The 16,345-nt window shown below is 63.5% G+C and overlaps 4 protein-coding genes across 5 annotated transcripts; 2 read left to right on the top strand and 2 right to left on the bottom strand.

Annotated features, from left to right (window-relative positions):
- Positions 1 to 1,052: 1,052 nt before the first annotated feature.
- Positions 1,053 to 3,810, bottom strand: REEP4 (receptor accessory protein 4). 2 transcript variants are annotated; one of them, XM_082072822.1, is made up of 8 exons: positions 3,693 to 3,810; positions 3,023 to 3,095; positions 2,875 to 2,951; positions 2,556 to 2,676; positions 2,331 to 2,444; positions 2,002 to 2,134; positions 1,765 to 1,904; positions 1,053 to 1,683 (listed from the first exon to the last, which is right to left on the bottom strand). In XM_082072822.1, the coding sequence occupies exons 1-8, from the start codon at positions 3,722 to 3,724 to the stop codon at positions 1,618 to 1,620; spliced, it is 756 nt and encodes a 251-aa protein (XP_081928948.1). In that variant the 5' UTR covers positions 3,725 to 3,810; the 3' UTR covers positions 1,053 to 1,617. The 2 variants fall into 2 exon arrangements, with proteins under 2 accessions (XP_081928948.1, XP_081928949.1); XM_082072823.1 differs by having other exon boundaries at positions 3,023 to 3,160; positions 3,693 to 3,710.
- Positions 3,811 to 5,767: 1,957 nt separating this feature from the next.
- Positions 5,768 to 9,089, bottom strand: LGI3 (leucine rich repeat LGI family member 3). Its single transcript, XM_082072817.1, has 8 exons — positions 8,812 to 9,089; positions 7,937 to 8,008; positions 7,775 to 7,846; positions 7,626 to 7,697; positions 7,470 to 7,541; positions 7,201 to 7,370; positions 6,966 to 7,130; positions 5,768 to 6,868 (listed from the first exon to the last, which is right to left on the bottom strand). The coding sequence occupies exons 1-8, from the start codon at positions 9,024 to 9,026 to the stop codon at positions 6,051 to 6,053; spliced, it is 1,656 nt and encodes a 551-aa protein (XP_081928943.1). The 5' UTR covers positions 9,027 to 9,089; the 3' UTR covers positions 5,768 to 6,050.
- A 745-nt stretch (positions 9,090 to 9,834) lies between these two features.
- Positions 9,835 to 10,843, top strand: LOC309450074 (surfactant protein C-like; the record flags this gene model as incomplete). The annotated part of the gene is made up of 5 exons (XM_082072732.1): positions 9,835 to 9,908; positions 10,009 to 10,155; positions 10,287 to 10,427; positions 10,507 to 10,617; positions 10,733 to 10,843. Exons 1-5 carry the CDS (start codon positions 9,864 to 9,866, stop codon positions 10,841 to 10,843), a joined length of 555 nt encoding a protein of 184 aa, XP_081928858.1. The 5' UTR covers positions 9,835 to 9,863.
- A 1,685-nt stretch (positions 10,844 to 12,528) lies between these two features.
- LOC309450056 (surfactant protein C-like) lies at positions 12,529 to 13,730 on the top strand (the record flags this gene model as incomplete). Its single annotated transcript, XM_082072695.1, has 5 exons — positions 12,529 to 12,570; positions 12,813 to 13,130; positions 13,206 to 13,316; positions 13,400 to 13,510; positions 13,635 to 13,730. 5 exons carry the CDS (start codon positions 12,529 to 12,531, stop codon positions 13,728 to 13,730), a joined length of 678 nt encoding a protein of 225 aa, XP_081928821.1.
- Positions 13,731 to 16,345: the final 2,615 nt, after the last annotated feature.

Here is a 16,345-nt window from a genome sequence, read left to right as displayed (position 1 = left end):
GCTGGCACCGGGGGACACGCTGCACCACCTCGGGCAGCTTCGGTCCCCTCCTTGGGTGTCTTTCCCTGGGGAACATACTTGCCAAAAGGGGCCAGGCGCCAGGACTCCTGGTTCCCTTCCCAGCTTGAAGTCGCTTGTGTTGTGCCTCAGTTTCCCCAAGGGACAGCGGTCGGCGCTGACCTCCCGTCCTGGGGACGGACGATGCTCCAGCTGCCGTCTCACTCACCATGTGTCCCCAACCAGCCCTGGGGACACCGCGCTGCTGTCCCCCATCTTTGGGGAACCCCAGAACCCAGCTGCAGTACCCCAGGCTGTATCCTTGGAGGAACCGCGTTCCCTAAGCAGCTTTAGGGGGATTACGGGCAGCCCCCTTGGCCCTTGCGCTGTCCCCACCCAGCCTTCCTTCTCCGCTGCTTTAAATAATCATCTCTGAGACAGTTTTACTTGGTTTAATCCAGCCACCTCCACCTAATCTGCTCCAACACCCCTGCCTGACCCTGGCCAGGCTCCCTGGGGGGGACAGACACTCTCCCTGCCCTGGGAAGACCCCCCCCAAAGCAAAAAAAGAACATCAGCCAGGGGCTAAAAATAAAGGTGGCCCGAGGGGTGAGGGCAGGAAGGATTGGGAGCGAGGGGATTGATGCCAAAGAGCAGGGCACCGGGGGACAGGAGAGGCAACACGAGCATTGTCACCTTGTGCCACCCTGCCTGCCCACAGAGGTTTTGTGCAGGGGACGAGTCCCCAGGGGAAGGACAAAGGGAGCTGAGACCCCCGGGTGGGACCGGGGAGCCCTGGCAGGGACAGGCCAGCTGCCCACGGCCACGGGGACAAGTCAGGATGGTGGCCAGGGTGGGGACATCTGTCTGCAGCCCTGGCTGTGTGTCCCAGCTGCTGCTGCCACACCGTGGGGGACACGGCTACTGCAAGGGCTCAGATACACCCCAGCACCCACAGAGACCAACCTGCACCCTCCCGCAGCCCCCAGCACCCTGGGGGTACCCACGCAGCCTGGGGAAGGGGACAGCAAAAGGGACAAAACTCCCAGTTCTGAAAGTCTGAAATAACATTTATTTTTCCACGTACAAAACCCCCTTGTCTGGGAGAACATTAAAAGCCGCGTGGTGCCGGGCAGGGCACGCTCAGGCACTGGTACCCCGGTTTCAAGTATGGGGTAGGGGTCAGTCTGCAGTTTGGGGGGTGCTGGCCAAGGGACTGTGTCTTTGGTTTCAGGGGACAGATGGGACAAGGCACGTCCCCTCGCTGGGAGGATGGGGGTGTGGGGACTAAGGCATCGTGGCAGCAGGAGGGGGGGCCAGCAGAGCCCGTAGTGTTCATGAGGCGGGAGGAATGGGGGGGCTCGGACCCCACGGGAGAGGCGCCGGCGCTGACCTGCAGCAGCGGTACCTGGGAAGGGGACCGAGCCGCCCTCCCCTCCGCGGGGCAGTCAGAGGTGCACAGTGCAGATGGAGAGGTCAGAAAAGGGATTTACAGTGTGATTCAGGGGGAGAAGCCCCCTCCCCAGGACTGGTTGTGGGGGGGCACAAACCGTGGCTCCCTCCTGGTGCTGCAGCAGCAAACTGGCGTTAAGACTCGGGTGGCGGGTTTCCCCGGGGACGTTAGCTGTCCTGCTCCGGCGGAGCCGCTTTCCTCCTGATCCGGCTGCGCAGGATTCGGGAAGAGCCCTGGGCAGGGGGATGGATGGCTCAGGGCCCCTTTGCCCCAGCATTACATCCCCAAATTTCCGCCCCCAGTCCCCACGGTACCTCTTTGCTCGGCGCCGCCCTCCTCGCTGCGCGCAGGCTCTGGCGGGGCGACGGCTCCGGAAAAATCGGCGAGTCCGACCAGAACTCCTCGTCCTCCGTCTCGCTGTCGTACCGCCGGGCAGCCGAGGGTGGGCTGTGCGCTGGGAGGTGGGGGACGCACCAGCTCACATCACAGCCCCCCCCCGCCCCATGAGCATCACTGGAGCCCCAAAGCGCTGCGATTGCCCCCCGGCTCACCCAGCAGCTGCCGGCGGCTCTCCTGCTCCTCCAGGTACAGGGGGTCCCGGTAGTGCATGGGGGTCTCGTCGGGGATGGAGCGCAAGTCCTGCATGCTGAAGCTGCGGAGCCGCCCGGCCAGCGCGCCTTGGCTCTGGGGGGGGATGGAGAGGATGGAAATGAGCCCCCCCCAGGGCAAAAAGCAAAGCGCTGGGGACACCCAGGGTGATGCCATTGCACCAGGCAGGGCTGTGACACCACCAAGAGCACCCATGCTTGGGTGGAAGTTTCCTCCCCGATCCCCGAGGTCGGAGCATCCTCGGGGACACCCAGCATCCCGTCCCCGGTACCTTGGTGGCCGCCTGGACCGCGGCCGTGGCCGCCAGGTTGAGGCCCCTCTTGCCGAATCGCACCATCATCTCGTAGCTGCGCTCCCGCGCCTGGACGATGTACGTGTCGATCTCCTGCCGGGACAACCGCGGCGGTGCTAAGTGCATCTTGTCCTGGGGCATCCCAGGGTCCTGAACCCCCCCCACCCAGGGCACACGGGACCCCCAGAGCCAGGTAGCTCTTACCTTCTCCTTGCGGGACAGCGTGGGGTGCACAAATTTACGGTAGATCAGACTGGAGCCCCTCGTGTAGGGGGAGAGCAGCCAGATGACAAAAGCCATCTTCATCTCGTAGTAGAACGGAAACCTGCCAAATAGGGGGGGCAAGCAGATGCTGGGGGGAGGGCCAAAGGCACGTCCTTGTCCCTTGCAGGAGGGTTGGTGCCTCTTCCCCATGCAATAGCCACCCACAGCCCTCTTCTAGCAGGCAGAGGGGGGAGACACCCCCTTCCTTCCTCCCCGGGCACGGGGAGCCCGACAGACCCTCACCCCACCCCAGCCTCACCAGGAGATGAGCAGGTCGGTGAAGGTCTCGGTGGCCGAGAAGAGCGCAAAGACGATCCAGTACATCATCCAGCGGACCTGCGGGGAGGGGGCGAGCCCGTCACGCTGGAACCCGGGAAGGGCCCGGCCCCCCCAGCCACGCTACTCACATATTCCCGGATGTTTTTGGTCCTCACAGCCTTGTAGGAAGCGTAGGCGGGGTAGAGCATCCCGAAGAGCAGCCTGGAACGGAGCGGTGTCCCGGCGGTGTCCCTGCCAGCGGCCCCGACCCCCCCGCGGCGCGGGCGCTGCCATCCCAAACACGCACCGCGTGCTGCGGTGACTCAGCCCGGGGCACCGGCGGGGGGGTCACCCACCCGCTCACCGCGACCACCCCGCGGGGCGGACGGGGCCGTGGGGACCCCACGAGGGACCGCTCGGGTGTGTTTGGCCACCAGCCACCCAGCCCAGGGGTGCAAGGGGGTGACCCCAGGACACGCTCACTGTCGCCGGGACGGGCGGGGGGGTGACAGCCGCTCCGCGACCACGACACCCATGTCCGGGTGAGGGGGCCTGGCTGCCCCCATACAAGCGCATCCCCCAACAATTCCTGCGTGGGGCGGCTCTGCTGAGCACCCCCCAGCGGGACGGGCACACGGACCCCCGGGGGGGCTCCCGTTAAACAGCGACCCCCGGTGGGGCTTTGCGCTCAGCTCCCGGGGAACCCTCACCTTGCCAACCCCAGCCCCGCAGCTGACCCCCGCACAATGGCCACCACCCGGAACCCCCCCTTTTCCCATGCAACCCCCCGCACCGGGACCCCCCCCGTCCCGCACTCACACAATCAGCCGGCTGAGTACCCAGGTCACCATGATGCGGGGGGGCCCGCAACCCCGGGCGGTGCCGGGGAGCCCTGGGCTTGCAAATCCGCCTTGTACCCCCCTCAGGTCCCCCCCGCCCAAAAAAGCCCCCCAACCCCCCCCACTTCGCCGGAAATTAATGCAACAAATTAAATGTTGCAGCCGCGCGCCCCGCGCGTGCGCCGCAACGGTCCCCACCGCCCGCTCTTCAAACGGCAACGGCGGGCCTTAAAAGGGCAACGGCGGGCCTTAAAAGGGCAACGGGGGCCCGCAAGCATAGCGAAGCGGTCCCCCACGAATAGTTGTGTTTTTAAATTGTTTTTTTTTTAGAGGGAAAACCCCTTTGTGTGATGTTAGGGCCTTCTTTTTGTTTGTTTGTTTTATTGTTTGCATGGTTTTTGTTTGGTTGGGTTTTTTGTTGGGTTTTTTGTTAATGCCCGGGTGGGGTACGTGTACAGCACAAGGCGCACTGAGCACCCCACTGCAACACCGGGGGTGCGAGAGGTCAGGGAAGGCAGGGCTGCGGGCAAACGGGGCTTTGGGCGGAGGTGGGAGCGCTGCCGGGTCATGCCAAGGGAGTCAGATGTGCTGACACCACCCCGGCGTGTTGATTCAGTGGGGTTTAGCCTCAGCCTCCACAAAATCCCCTCCCCGGCGCGCCTTGCTTGGGTTTACATGCGCGATTAACCTCAGGCGCCCGCTCAGGAGCGTTGCTGAACCGGGGCCAGGGCTCTGCGGCGGGTGCGGATCCCTGCAAGATGCTCGGGAGAAAATAGAAGCTGTTTGCTCTTCCCAGAACCAGAGCAGGGCTCAGAGCCCCCTTGGCCATGCACCCCCAGGGCACCCTGCACCCCAGTTGCAGGCACTTTTGGGGTGCCAGCACCCCTCTGCACTGCTCCCCATGCCTTAAAATCTGCCATTTCCCAGCCAGGAGTTTCAGGTCCTGCAGTTTCAGGTCAAACCCAGCTCCCAAAAAACCGGCAGTGCCCCCGGGGCGCCTGTTACCTATGAGAGGATCTTTATTTGTGAGTTTAATTGGTGGTTTTTCAAATACGTGTTAATAATATAGCTGGGGGACAGGGAAATGCTCCCCTGGAAAACCAGACGGGTGGCTGCACGGGTGCTGGTGCAGTTTGAGGTGCAATAGGATCCAGCTGGGACTCCCCTCCCTGGGGAAACACCTCCTGCTTCCCCCCACCGTGGGCATCTACAGCAAAAAAAGAACAAGATGAGCCACATATAGGGCACGGAGGACCCTAAAACAAGGAGGTTCCCCCTCCTGGGCTTGCTGAGCCTTGTGCAAGGAAGGGGGGGCTGTGGGATCCCCAGCTGCGACGTGACACAGAACAACCATAGGCAGACACAGGCAGGGCCGGGTGTCACGGTGTGTTTATTGTGGGGGGCGTTTTGGGGGGTGCACACACCTCGGGTACGCTGGGTCCTGCCCGGCAGCGCGGGGACGTGGGCAGAGGGACCTGCTGGATGTGCACGGAGGGGACGGGAACAGGTCAGCCCTGCTTCTGAGGGTGACAACACCCCCTCGGAGCAACCCGCCAGCCTGGAGCATCCCGTCTGCATCCTCTTTGGAGCATCCCGCTGGCCTGGAGCATCCCATTCCTCAGGCATCCCATCTGTATCCTCCCCAGAGCATCCCACTGGTCTTGGGCATCCCATCCACCTCAGGGCATCCCATCCGCATCCTCCTCGGAGCATCCTGCTGGCCTTGAGTATTCCATCTGCTTTGGGGCATCACATCCACATCCTCCTTGGAGAATCCCACTGGCCTGGAGCATCCCACCCTCCTCAGGGCATCCCATCTATATCCACCTTGGAAAATCCCACTGGCCCAGAGCGTCCTATCCACCTTGGGCAACCCATGCACTTTGGAGCACCCCATCGGCCTGGGAGCACCCCAGTATCCCAGGAACATCCCACCCAGCCCAGGCAGCCTGTCCCTGCCTGTGCACATCCTGCCTGCCGCCCCATTCCCATGTCCCCAGCCCCCCTGCCATAATCCCCCAGCCCCCCCATCCCGGCCAGCACCGCAAAGCAGACACCCACAGGCACAGATCTGTGGGGCTGGGGGCGTCCCACCCCCCTGCCTGCATCCCCCAGGCTGCTGGAGGGGTGGCCGTGGGTGCTGCTCATGGGGAAACCACAAGTCCTAGGGGGAAACTGAGGCCCGTGGCTTCCCCCAGCAGCTGCGTGGGTTAATTTTGGGGGGCTGGGAGGGGGCTGCAGGCGGGAGGAAGGGGCTGGCGGGCGCATGCGTGTCCTCAGGCAGGGGAACCAAGAGCCACCTCGGGGACCCGCGAGCACCCCGGGTTCTGCATCCCCGCTAAAGGCTGAGGTCCACCACCACGTGCCGGTACACCAGCGTGTTGGCCTTGAAGCTGGGAGCCAGGAGGAGCTGCACGTCGGCGGCCGGCACGTAGCGGAAAGCCCGTGGCGCCTGCACCGACAGCTCCTGGAACTTGACAAACTTCTGCTTCTCCTCTTCCCACAGGTAGACGTGGGTGAAGGAGAAGTCGCTGCCCAGCGCCAGGTACCGCCGGCTGCCCACCGAGAAGGGCTGCATCACCATGGAGCCGCGCGACGGCAGCGTCTGCAGCTCCACGAAGCGCTGCCCTTCCCACCGCACCACCTTGGAGTCCCCGATGTAGCGGCTGAGGCAGAGGAACTGGTCCCGTTTCACCCTGAAGTGCTTCACCATCTGCACGTCCAGCATCTCCCCCACCTCCCCCTGGGGCGCGAATTGCTTCTGCGCCCGGTTCCACTGGTAGATGACGGGGGCTTGGGAGCTGCTGGAGATGATCAGGCGGGGTTTGCCGTCGTTCTCCACGTATTCCACGTCGGTGTCGCGGTGCCAAGCGTGGAGGGCTTGGTGGGAGTAGAAGCCATTCTGGTTGAGGCGGTAGAGACTGGTGGAACCTGCCTTGGAGCTGTCGGCGATGACGAAGTACCAGTCGCCGTCGATCTGGAAGGCCTCGATGTCATTGGGCTTGCGGGTCTTCTGGCTGTCGATGTCTTGGATCTTGATGAACTTGTCCACGGCCGTGTCCCAGCGGTAGATGTAGGAGCCGCCGAAGAGCTGGGCCACCACCACGTAGAGCTGGTCCTGCGCCACGATGGGCTTGCAGTGCACGGCCGAGTGAGCTGCCAAACAGAACCATGTCACACCGGGGCTGTGCCCTCCCCAGATCGCTCCGAATCACCCAAAATGGGGGTCCCAGCCCGGGAGGGGACGCCTTACCGGGGATGCGGTCGAAGTCACGCAGCTTGCGCTCCACGTAGTCCCACTTGAGGATGGCGCAGGAGCTGGCGCTGGGCTGTGCCAGCGCAATGTACAGGTCGCTGGCGTAGGTGAAGGGCTCAGCCGACACCGCCTGGAAGGGCAGCACCTGGTGCACCACGAAATCTGGGGGAAGAGGTAGTGATGAGGGTCTGGACACCCCGGAAGGGGTTGGGGGGTGTCCCGGGTCCCTCACCTGTGGTGATGCACTGGAAGTCACCCAGCGCCAGGTCGCGGATGCGCTGGCCCTCGAACTGCCCGGGGCTGCTGCAGAAGGTGGCGGGGACCGTGGTGTTGGTGCTCTCCAGCCACTCCACCAGCCACTTGATTTTGCAGTCGCAGGCCAGCGTGTTGCCACGGAGGTCCCTGACAAGGATGTCACCAAGTCACCCCCACCCCAAACCTGGAGCACCAGAACATCACCCTGTCCCCAGCCCGGTGTCCCGGGTGCTGTGACAGCCTTACAAGTCGCTCAGGATGTCCAGCGGCTTGAAGAGGTCCCGGGGCAGTGTCTGCAGGTTGTTGTTGGCCAAGGACCTGGGGGTGAGACAGCTCTAGCCACAGCCAAGGGACAAAAGCCATCCCATGTCCCCAGGGAACGCAGGACCCCCCGGTACTCACAGGTGGGTCAGAGACTTGAGCCCGCGGAAAGTGGCTTTCGAAAGCGCCTGGATGTCGTTGTTCTCGATGAACCTGGATGGTGGCACAGCTGCTGATACCCCTGCCCTCCCCACGTCACCCCCATGTCCCCGTGTCCCCATCCCACGCACAGGTACTGGAGATGCGAGAGGCCGGTGAAAGCGTCGTCCCCGATCAGCGTGAACTTGTTGGAGTTGAGCAGGCTGCAAAGAGAGGGGGGTGGTGTCAGCACCCTGGGGACAAGGGACACTGGGGGACACCAGGATGCTCGGCCAGCGGCGTGGGGGACGTACAGGAACTGCAGCGAGGGGATGTGGGCGAAAGCCGCCTCGCGGAGCTCCGTGAAGGCTGCGTTCACCATTGTCCTGTCGGCGACACGAAGCTTCAGGGCTGTGTGGGAGAGGGGACGGCAGCGGGGGGCTCCACCACCCCCTGCCCTTCAGCGATGTCCCTGTCACCCACAGCATCCTCACCACGGAGGGGTGCTGGGCGGGGGCAGTGCCTGGGGGAGCGTCCCCAGCAGCAATGCCCCACGCTGGGGGTGGCAGGGAGGGGACAAGGTCCTCAATCCTGCAGCAGCATCTGGAGGATACCCAGGTCCCCTGGCGCCCCCAGATGAGGGGCACAGGCACACACACGCATGCATATGCGTGCACATGCACACACACGCATGCACGCACATGCATGCACACACACATACATGTACACACATGCATACACATACACATGCACACACAAACATGTACACGCGTGCACAGGCACACACAGGCATGCACATATATGCACCCACATGCATCCACCACATGCACACCCATACAAGGCTCAGGTGTCTCCTGGGACACCAGGACCCGCCAGCTGTGTCCCCTTGGGGCTCTGGTCCCCAAGGTCACGGCAGACGGGCAGCGCGGCGGGGACGGGCTGCAGCCCCGCTCCGTCCCTGGCTGATGGATGGCTGCGGGTGCCACTGCTGCAGGACACTGGGACTGCTCCAGGGTGTCCCCAGCCCGCTCCGTCCCCAAAGAGACCCCCACACTGCTCGTACCCGCCCACACACACACATTTGCAGCACAAAGAAAGGGGCTGTCCCTGTCACCCCAGAGCAACCAGCATCCTGAACCCCGGGGATGCGACCTGGTCCCCATGGCCATCCCGCTGCTGGGGTACTCACAGCGAGATGATCTCAGGGGGTAGATTCTTGGGCACAGCCTTGGAATCCACGCAGAAAGCTGTGTCCCGGGTGCAGGAGCAACTCGGGGGGCAAGGAGGTGGCCGGGGGGGCCTGCGACCCCCCGCTGGCAGCCAGAACCAGGCCAAGGCGAGGAGGAGGAGGAGGAGAGCGGAGGGCTGGTCCCTCGGCATCCTCCTCCCGCGCTGCAGCTCCATCCCTGGCCTAGCCCTGCTCTGGCCCCCGCAGCTGGTCCCTCTGTGCCCAGGAGCTGCGGCAAAGACTTTTATTCTATTTTTCCTTCTTCTTTCTCTTTTCTTCCTCCCCCTGCGGTTTCAGCGCGGAGGGGCAGCGATGCCGGGGGCTGGCGGAACGCGAGGCGCTGCTCTGCGGCGCACCATGCTCCTGTGCTGCGGGGAGGAGGGAGGGAAGGAGGGAGGGATGCGGCTGAGTGACAGCACCAGCACCCCAGGGGACGCGGGTCCTCGCCCGCTCTGCGGGTGTGAAAATGGGGGGATGCACCCTGGGGGGGAGCTGGCTGCTGGGGGTGCTCAGGGATGGGGGGCAGGAAGGTACCCGCTGGGGCGATGCCACCGCAGCTCTGCCGCCCCGTTGTTGCTGCAGTGCCGCCTGCACCAGCTGCCCTGGCACCAGCCACCCGTCTGTCCCCTCCGTGCCGTCCCTCCCGTCCCAGGCACGGTGCTCCCCGCCAACAATGAGCCCAGCCAGCTCCTTCCCCGCGCTGGGGGGGGACATGCACGCAGCTGCCCACGCACAAGGCTGCAGGAACCAGGGGTGCAGCACCCCGGTGCTCAGGGGTTGGGTGCGGAGCGGGGGCACGCTCTGTTTGCCTTGACCCCCCCACGCCACCTCCCAAATGCCGGGAAAAGGCTCTCGGAGGCTTCACGCCCCTTCCTCAGCTCCTCTCCCCACTCAGCAAACAGCACAAGTGGCACTTTGGCAGCCGGGGTGGCCCCCACCCTGCCCCCCCAGGAGACCTATAAATCCCCCGGCGCTGTCTGGCAAAGGGACAGGAGCCCCAGAGCGAGGGAGCGATGGACGGCAGCTCCAAAGAACCGCTGCTGGAGGAGGCGCCTCCGGTAAGGAGCACCCATCACCCAGCCCGTGGGGCTGAGCACCCGGTGCCATCCCCAGCCCCACGCCGGCGGCTCAGGTGGGTGCTCCCTTGTGTCCCCCCAGAGCTACACGGCCTCCCACCGCCTGCCCTGCATCCCCCACCAGCTCAAGTGCCTCCTGATCGTGGTGGTGGTGGTGGTGGTCCTGGTGGTGGTCATCGTCGCCTTCCTCCTCCTGGGGCTGCACATCACCGAGACGCACGCCGAAACGGTGAGGTGGGAACGGAGTCGTGGTGTCACCGGCTCCGGTCACACATTTGGGAATAGCACCGGCCACTGGTGCTTTGCGGGGATGGGGTTTAGACCCCACAAAGCTGCCTGACCCCCCCCACTGCATGGCAGGTCTTGCGGATGACCATCCACGGTCGGGACGGCGATGGGACCCCCCAGCAGCTCTCCATGAGCAAGAAGGAGAGGACAGGGACGTTCGCCGTGCGGGACGGGCTCAACGCCTCCGCCATGGTGGTGTACGACTATGGAAAGGTGTGTGGGGACAGGGCACGACATGGGGGTGGTGGCAGAAGGGACAAGGATGAGCTGACCCTGGTCTGCTTGCAAACAGCTGCTGGTCGGCTACAGGTCCTGGCGTCACCGTGTCTGCTATGTCACCCGCATGGACAAGGACAACATCCCGGGGTTGGACGCTGTCACCGAGACCTTCCAGCGTCGGCAGGTGGGTGCTGGACATCTGGGTGTCCCTGTGTCATGGGCAGAGGGGGCTGGTGACAAGCTGGAGGGGACACTGCCATGGCCAAGGGTGGCAGCCCCCCCTGTTCTCTCTCCCGCAGGCTGAGATGAAGGGGACAATGGGGGACAATGACATCCCGCTGGCCGACCGCTCCCTCCTGGGCACCACCATCAACATCCTCTGCAGCACCGTGCCAGTGTTCTGGGCATAGCACCAGCTGGGGGACGGGACAGCGGGGTGGGGATGGCACTGTCCCCACGGGACATGGAGGTGGGGATGTCACTGTCCCCACGCTCCTGGTGTTGCCGGGCATCTCTCCTCCTCCACAGCTCATCAGCCACAGCCGCTCAGCACCGCGGTTTTCCCACGGCACTTGCAATAAAAACCTGGGATTTGCTTTGGGATTCACGCCTCTGTCTGCAGAATAAAACTTGTGCCCCCACCTCCGAGTGCTGCTCTTGTCCTTCCCTCCCAGTGCTGCTTTTGTCCTTCCCCCCATGCTGGCCAAATGGGGTGCCAGGGGGAGGTGACACGGCGCCCCAGGGATGTCCCCTGGGGACAGATGTGTCCCTTGTGTAGGTGTGCTCAGGACAAGCCCCAGCCGAGGAGCACCCGCAGCAGCGCACATTGCACACCAGGCTGTGGGGCTGCATGGCCACTGTCCCCCCCATGTCCCCTCCTGCTTTCAGAGGGAGGATGAGATGTCAGGGGGACCCTCTGCACCCCAGTGCACCCAGTCAGGGTCTGGGCCATCCCTCTAGGACACGTCCCCATCCTTGTCCTCTCCCCTTGTCTGTCCCCTCTCCCCTGTATCCCCCATATGTCCCTCATCCCTTGCAGCTCCATCTCCTCTGCTCCAAAGGAGCCAGGAGCATCCTTGGGGGGTCCTCCAAATGCTCCACCCAAGAATGGGGGGTCAACAGGGCTGGGAGGGAGAAAAGAGACCTTGAGGGGACCAAATCCATCCCCCCAGGAGCACAGCAGCAGTGTGATCTAACCTTCCAACAGGCGCTAACTCGGGGTTGTCCCCAAAGCCACTGCCGCAGGCAGTGAGGAGGGTCACAGCTCTTGGAGGTGACACTTTGCTGGGAACAGGAGGGAAACCACAAGCTGTCACTTGTCACCATGAGGCCAGCAGCTCTGCACCCTAATTCTCCATCCCAGCCCTGTCCCTGTGTCACCCCAGTGAACAGGGGGTTACTTGTCCAGGTAAGACCGAGGCAGAGCAGTGTCACCCTGTCCTGCTGATTGCGCCCCCCGGGTGACACGCTGGAGCTGGGACCCCCCTCACCTTGAGCAAATTTGCACTGTGTGCACTGCTGCCAGCCCCAAAAACCCCCACACCGGCAACACAAACCCCGGCAGCACCCGAGCATCCTCAGGACATGGTGACAGAGCCCCCGGGATGTGTCCCCACCCCATGGTCACCCCGCTGCCACCCCAGTTTTGCGGTTTGTGGGAAAGCTTTGATGTCCTGTTTGCTCTTCGCCCACTTTGAGCAAATCCAGGTGCCCAAGACGGTGAAGGGACACGGGCACCGGGCCAGGTCTCGCCTTGGCTGTGGCCATCGCCGGATGCTCCAGCCTGGAGAGCAGCTTGAGGGTTTGCTTTGGCCCCAACACCGCGCTCCAGGCCAGCAGAGAGGTCCCCGTGCTTGGGGACAAGTGTCCTCGGAGCCTCTTGGCCAGCGGGTTCCCAGGGGAGCGCAGCCCCGGGGAGGCGGTCGGCAAACAGAAGTGAAGTGGATTGATCACCAGAGCCGCATCGCACCCCGAAGCCACCAACCCCTTCACAGGTGACACCCCATTCCCCACCCCAGCACCCTGGTATAAAACCCTCTTGCTCTGGGCGCTGCAGGGCAGCCTGGGCTGCGAGGAGGAGGAGGAGGAGGAAGCCATGGAGAGCAGCGTGAAGCAGGTGGTGGTTGAAGAGCCGCTGGTGAGTCCCTGTGACATGCAGCAGGGTGACACGTTCACACTGGGGATGTCCCTGTGCCCAGCAGAGATGCTCAGCACAGGGTTTTGTCCAGTTTATCCCAGCGAGGCACCGGTACAGGTGCGATGGAGCGGGATGCTGCATCCCCAGAGCTCCGGGGCAGCAGGGGCAAACCCATCCCCAGCCCCTCTGCATCCCCAAACTCCCACCCTCACCCTGTCTCTCTGCTTTTCCCGTGCCCGTAGGACCCGGAGAAAGGCTGCTGCAAGCCAGGATGCTGCTGCTGGCCCTGCGCCCTTTGCTGCTCCAAATGCTGCTTGCCCCGCTGCTGCAAATGCCCCAGTTGCTGCGGTTGCCACGGCTGCGGCAGCTGCGGCGGCTGCATCAAGCGGTCGCTCTGCTTCGTCCCCCGCCTGCTCTGCTACCTGCCCCGCAAGCTCCTGGGCTGCACCCACCACCTCAAGTGCCTCCTCATCACGGTGGTGCTGGTGGTCCTGCTGGTGGTCATCATCGCCGGCGCCCTGCTGATGTGGCTGCGCGCCGACCAGCGACACGCCGATGCCGTAAGTAGGGACCCCCCGTTGTCCCCGGGGAGGGGGTGCTGCAGGCGCTGAGCTCCCCCTATGTGTCCCCTCCAGGTCCTGTGGATGGGGATGACGAGGGGACCAGCCTGGGAAGAGGATGCGGCCACTTTCTACCTGGATAACGGGGATGGAAACCCGGCCACGGTCATCTATGACTACAAGAATGTAAGCGGGGAGCCCTGCAAAAGTGGGGGGGGACGGGGAGGGGGTGGATGGGGCTGAGCTGGTGTGTGTCTGTCTGCAAACAGCTGCTGGTGAGCTACAGATCCCAGCTCCACCGCGCCTGCTACATCACCCGCGTGGACAAGGACAACATCCCGGGGCTGGATGCCATCGCCGAGAGCTTCCAGCGCCGGCAGGTGGGCACCGGCTGGGGCAGAACGGGGCATGGGGGGCACACAGAGCCTTGTGCACCCCCCTCAATGAAGAACTGGGGTGCAGCATCGTGCTGCTGCCTCATTTTCCCTTTTCTCCCCTCCCCAGGCTGAGGAGAAACTCGCTTTGCCCCTGGCCGATCGCTCCCTCCTGGGTACCACCATCAGCATCCTCTGCAGCATCGTCCCCGTCTACTGGGCTTAGCCTTGCTGGGGGGGTACAAAGGGTCCCACTGCACATGGGGGGCGAACAGGGGGGCAGCAGGGACCCCCACCCACCCAGCAGCACCCTCAAAGTGCCAAGTTTGCCTCGCAGCACCCCCAAAAGCCACAGCGTTGCCGCGTCCCCTCCAGCAGCATCACCGATATCTCCGCAGCCGCCCCCGCCAGCAGCCCCCAACCCACCCCAATTTTGGGGCCGCGGGGCTGAGTTGGGGGTTGCGGGGTGGGGATTTGGTGCTGGGGGGGCTCTGCTTTGCCATGTCCCTGCTGCGAGCCGGCGCCGGGGCGCTGGAGGCGGTGGGTGGGTGGGTGGCTGCTTGGGCGAGCGCCGCGCTGCGCCGGGGGGACAGCTGGTTTGTCACTTAAGTCTTCTCAGCCTCGCCAAACCGAAGTGCAAAAATGAGCTTAAAAAGAAAAAAAAAACACATGACATTTAAAGAAACAAAATTCTCCGTTCCAGTTCTTCGTTCCCCGCTCCCGCCTTCCTTTGCCTTGAAAATGGTTTTAGGGGCTCTGAGCAGCTTTTAGGTGAATTTCTGTCACAGCCACAGCTTGGGGACATGCGGGAGGAACCCCCTGAGCATCTCTTGGCACCAGGGCATGGGATTGACCCAAACTGCCCCGTTCCCCCTGCCAGAGCCACGGCTGCCCTGGAAAATGGATCTGTGCTGGAAAATGGATCTGTGCCCTGCACAGCTGAATAAAGGAGAAGGGGAAGAACCAGGTCTGAGAGCTATTCCTGGTGACAACCCATGTCAGAGGCAGCCACGGCCACCAGCTGCTCCCCACGGACTGGGATTATTAGAACTGGGATGCTGGTGTTATTAGGATCAGGTGTTATTAGATCAGGCATTATTATGACCAGGATGCTGGTGTTACTAGGACCAGGATTCTTAGGACTGGGATGCTGGTGTTATTGGGATTAGGCATTATTAGCACTGAGATTCTTAGAACTGGGATGCTGGTGTTATCAGGACCAGGATTATGAAGACTGGGATGTTAGTGTTATTAGGACTGGGATTATTAGGACCGGGATGCTGGTATCATTAGGATCGGGATCATTAGGACTGGGATGCTGGCATCATTAGGACTGGCATAATTAGAATTGGGATGTTGGTGTTATTAGGATCGAGATCATTAGGACTAGGATGCTGGCATCATTAGGACCAGGATAACTAGGACCAAGATGTTGTTGTTATTAGGACCAGGATAATTAGGACCGGGATGCTGGTGTTACTAGGATCAGACGTTATTAGGACTGGGATGCTGGCCCAGGGCCGAGCACCCAGGGCAGCCAGGGGGAGCGTGGAGCAGCGCAGCCCCCCCGGGACAGGCCCCGCCAGCAGCACAGCTGCCTCCCACCATCCCGGGGTGGGGACCACGAGCATCCCACCACCCCCCCCGGATCCAGCCCCCGCTCCTGGCAGCCGGGGAAGCCGCTCCCCATGGGGACAGCACAGCTGCAGGTTCAGGGCGTCCATCCAGGGCCTCCTGCAGCTCCGGAGCAGCCCCCCCAAAATCCTCGCCCTTCCCCAGCCCAGCTGCACCGGTGAACATGCAACGTGGGGTGTTTTTTATGGGAAAGGTGGTTTTTAGGGACCAACCTCCTCCCGCAGCAGCGGGCGGCAGGCGGTGCGCAGGGTTTTGCAAGGGCTCAGCGCCCCCGCAACCGGCTCAGCGTAACCCCCCCCCGCGATGAAGCAGCTGACGACGAGCTGCCAGAAACTTGGCAGGACCCCCAGGTCCTTGTGCAATAATTCAAGTGGCCCGGTTTCCGCAGCCTGCGCAGGTTTGCGGAGGGTGGGCGCTGCATCCCAGGAGGAGCAGGGGCGCGCGGATGGGGTGCAGGCAGAGGCATTGGCAGGGCTGGGGACCGGGGGCGACATGCAGGTGGCTTCACGCTGCTCCCAGCTCTCAAGCGGTTGGCGTTGCCCCTGTACCAGAAGCGGTGGCCTGGGCTGTGTCCCACCGGTGCTGCCACATCGCGGAGAAGGGGGTGCAGGCGCTGCTGGGTCCATGTCCAGGGTACAGGGTCGGGGGGGTCCTGGGAGGGGAAATCAGAGCAAGCCCCCCACAGTGTGTGCTGGAGGAACAGGACCCCTCGCTAGGAAGAGGAGCCCAGCTCATGTCACGGAAGGATGGGGACACAAGGGACAGTCCTGATGATGCTCACTCATTGTGCTGGAGGGGGGCGTCGCTCCCAGGGGCAGGAGGAGAAGCGTTGGAGGTGCCGGCAAGGAGGATTTGGGGATCCTGTGCCATCACCGGTGCGGGGTCCGTGGCACACAGAGCAGCTGAGCGCAGGCTGAGCGAGCCGGTCCCCTGCGTGCGAAGATGCACATTCGGGGGCTTATTTATTCCAGGGCTCAAAAAACCAATCAGATCTCCAACACGACAGCCAGGGAAGAGGCTCCTGGGCTCCGTGGGGCTGGCTGTGCCGGAGCAGGCAGCTGCTTGCCATGGGCCACAAGCCACGGTTGCCCATGGCGTCCCGGAACGGTGCGAGGAGCTCATGGCGCAGGAGCCCATGGATGGTGGAGGGAGATTGTGCAGCTTGGAAAAACCACGTCTGCAAAGGAGCTGGTCCTGGGAAAGCCA

The sequence above is a fragment of the Streptopelia decaocto genome (assembly GCF_964273445.1).
Source record: "Streptopelia decaocto genome assembly, chromosome: 25".
Taxonomy (NCBI): Eukaryota; Metazoa; Chordata; class Aves; order Columbiformes; family Columbidae; genus Streptopelia; species Streptopelia decaocto.
This window is presented reverse-complemented; position numbering and strand designations above follow the sequence as displayed.

Coding starts and splice junctions, on each gene's coding strand:
- REEP4 (XM_082072822.1), bottom strand. CDS start 3,724: ATGGTGACCTGGGTACTCAGCCGGCTGATTGT. Junction 2,135..2,330: donor CGGTCCAGGCGGCCACCAAG/GTACCGGGGACG, acceptor ATCCCCCCCCAG/AGCCAAGGCGCGCTGGCCGG. Junction 1,684..1,764: donor GGGCGGCGCCGAGCAAAGAG/GTACCGTGGGGA, acceptor CCCCCTGCCCAG/GGCTCTTCCCGAATCCTGCG.
- LGI3 (XM_082072817.1), bottom strand. CDS start 9,026: ATGGAGCTGCAGCGCGGGAGGAGGATGCCGAGGGACCAGCCCTCCGCT. Junction 7,847..7,936: donor ATCCCCTCGCTGCAGTTCCT/GTACGTCCCCCA, acceptor CTCTCTTTGCAG/CCTGCTCAACTCCAACAAGT. Junction 7,371..7,469: donor CTGGACATCCTGAGCGACTT/GTAAGGCTGTCA, acceptor CATCCTTGTCAG/GGACCTCCGTGGCAACACGC.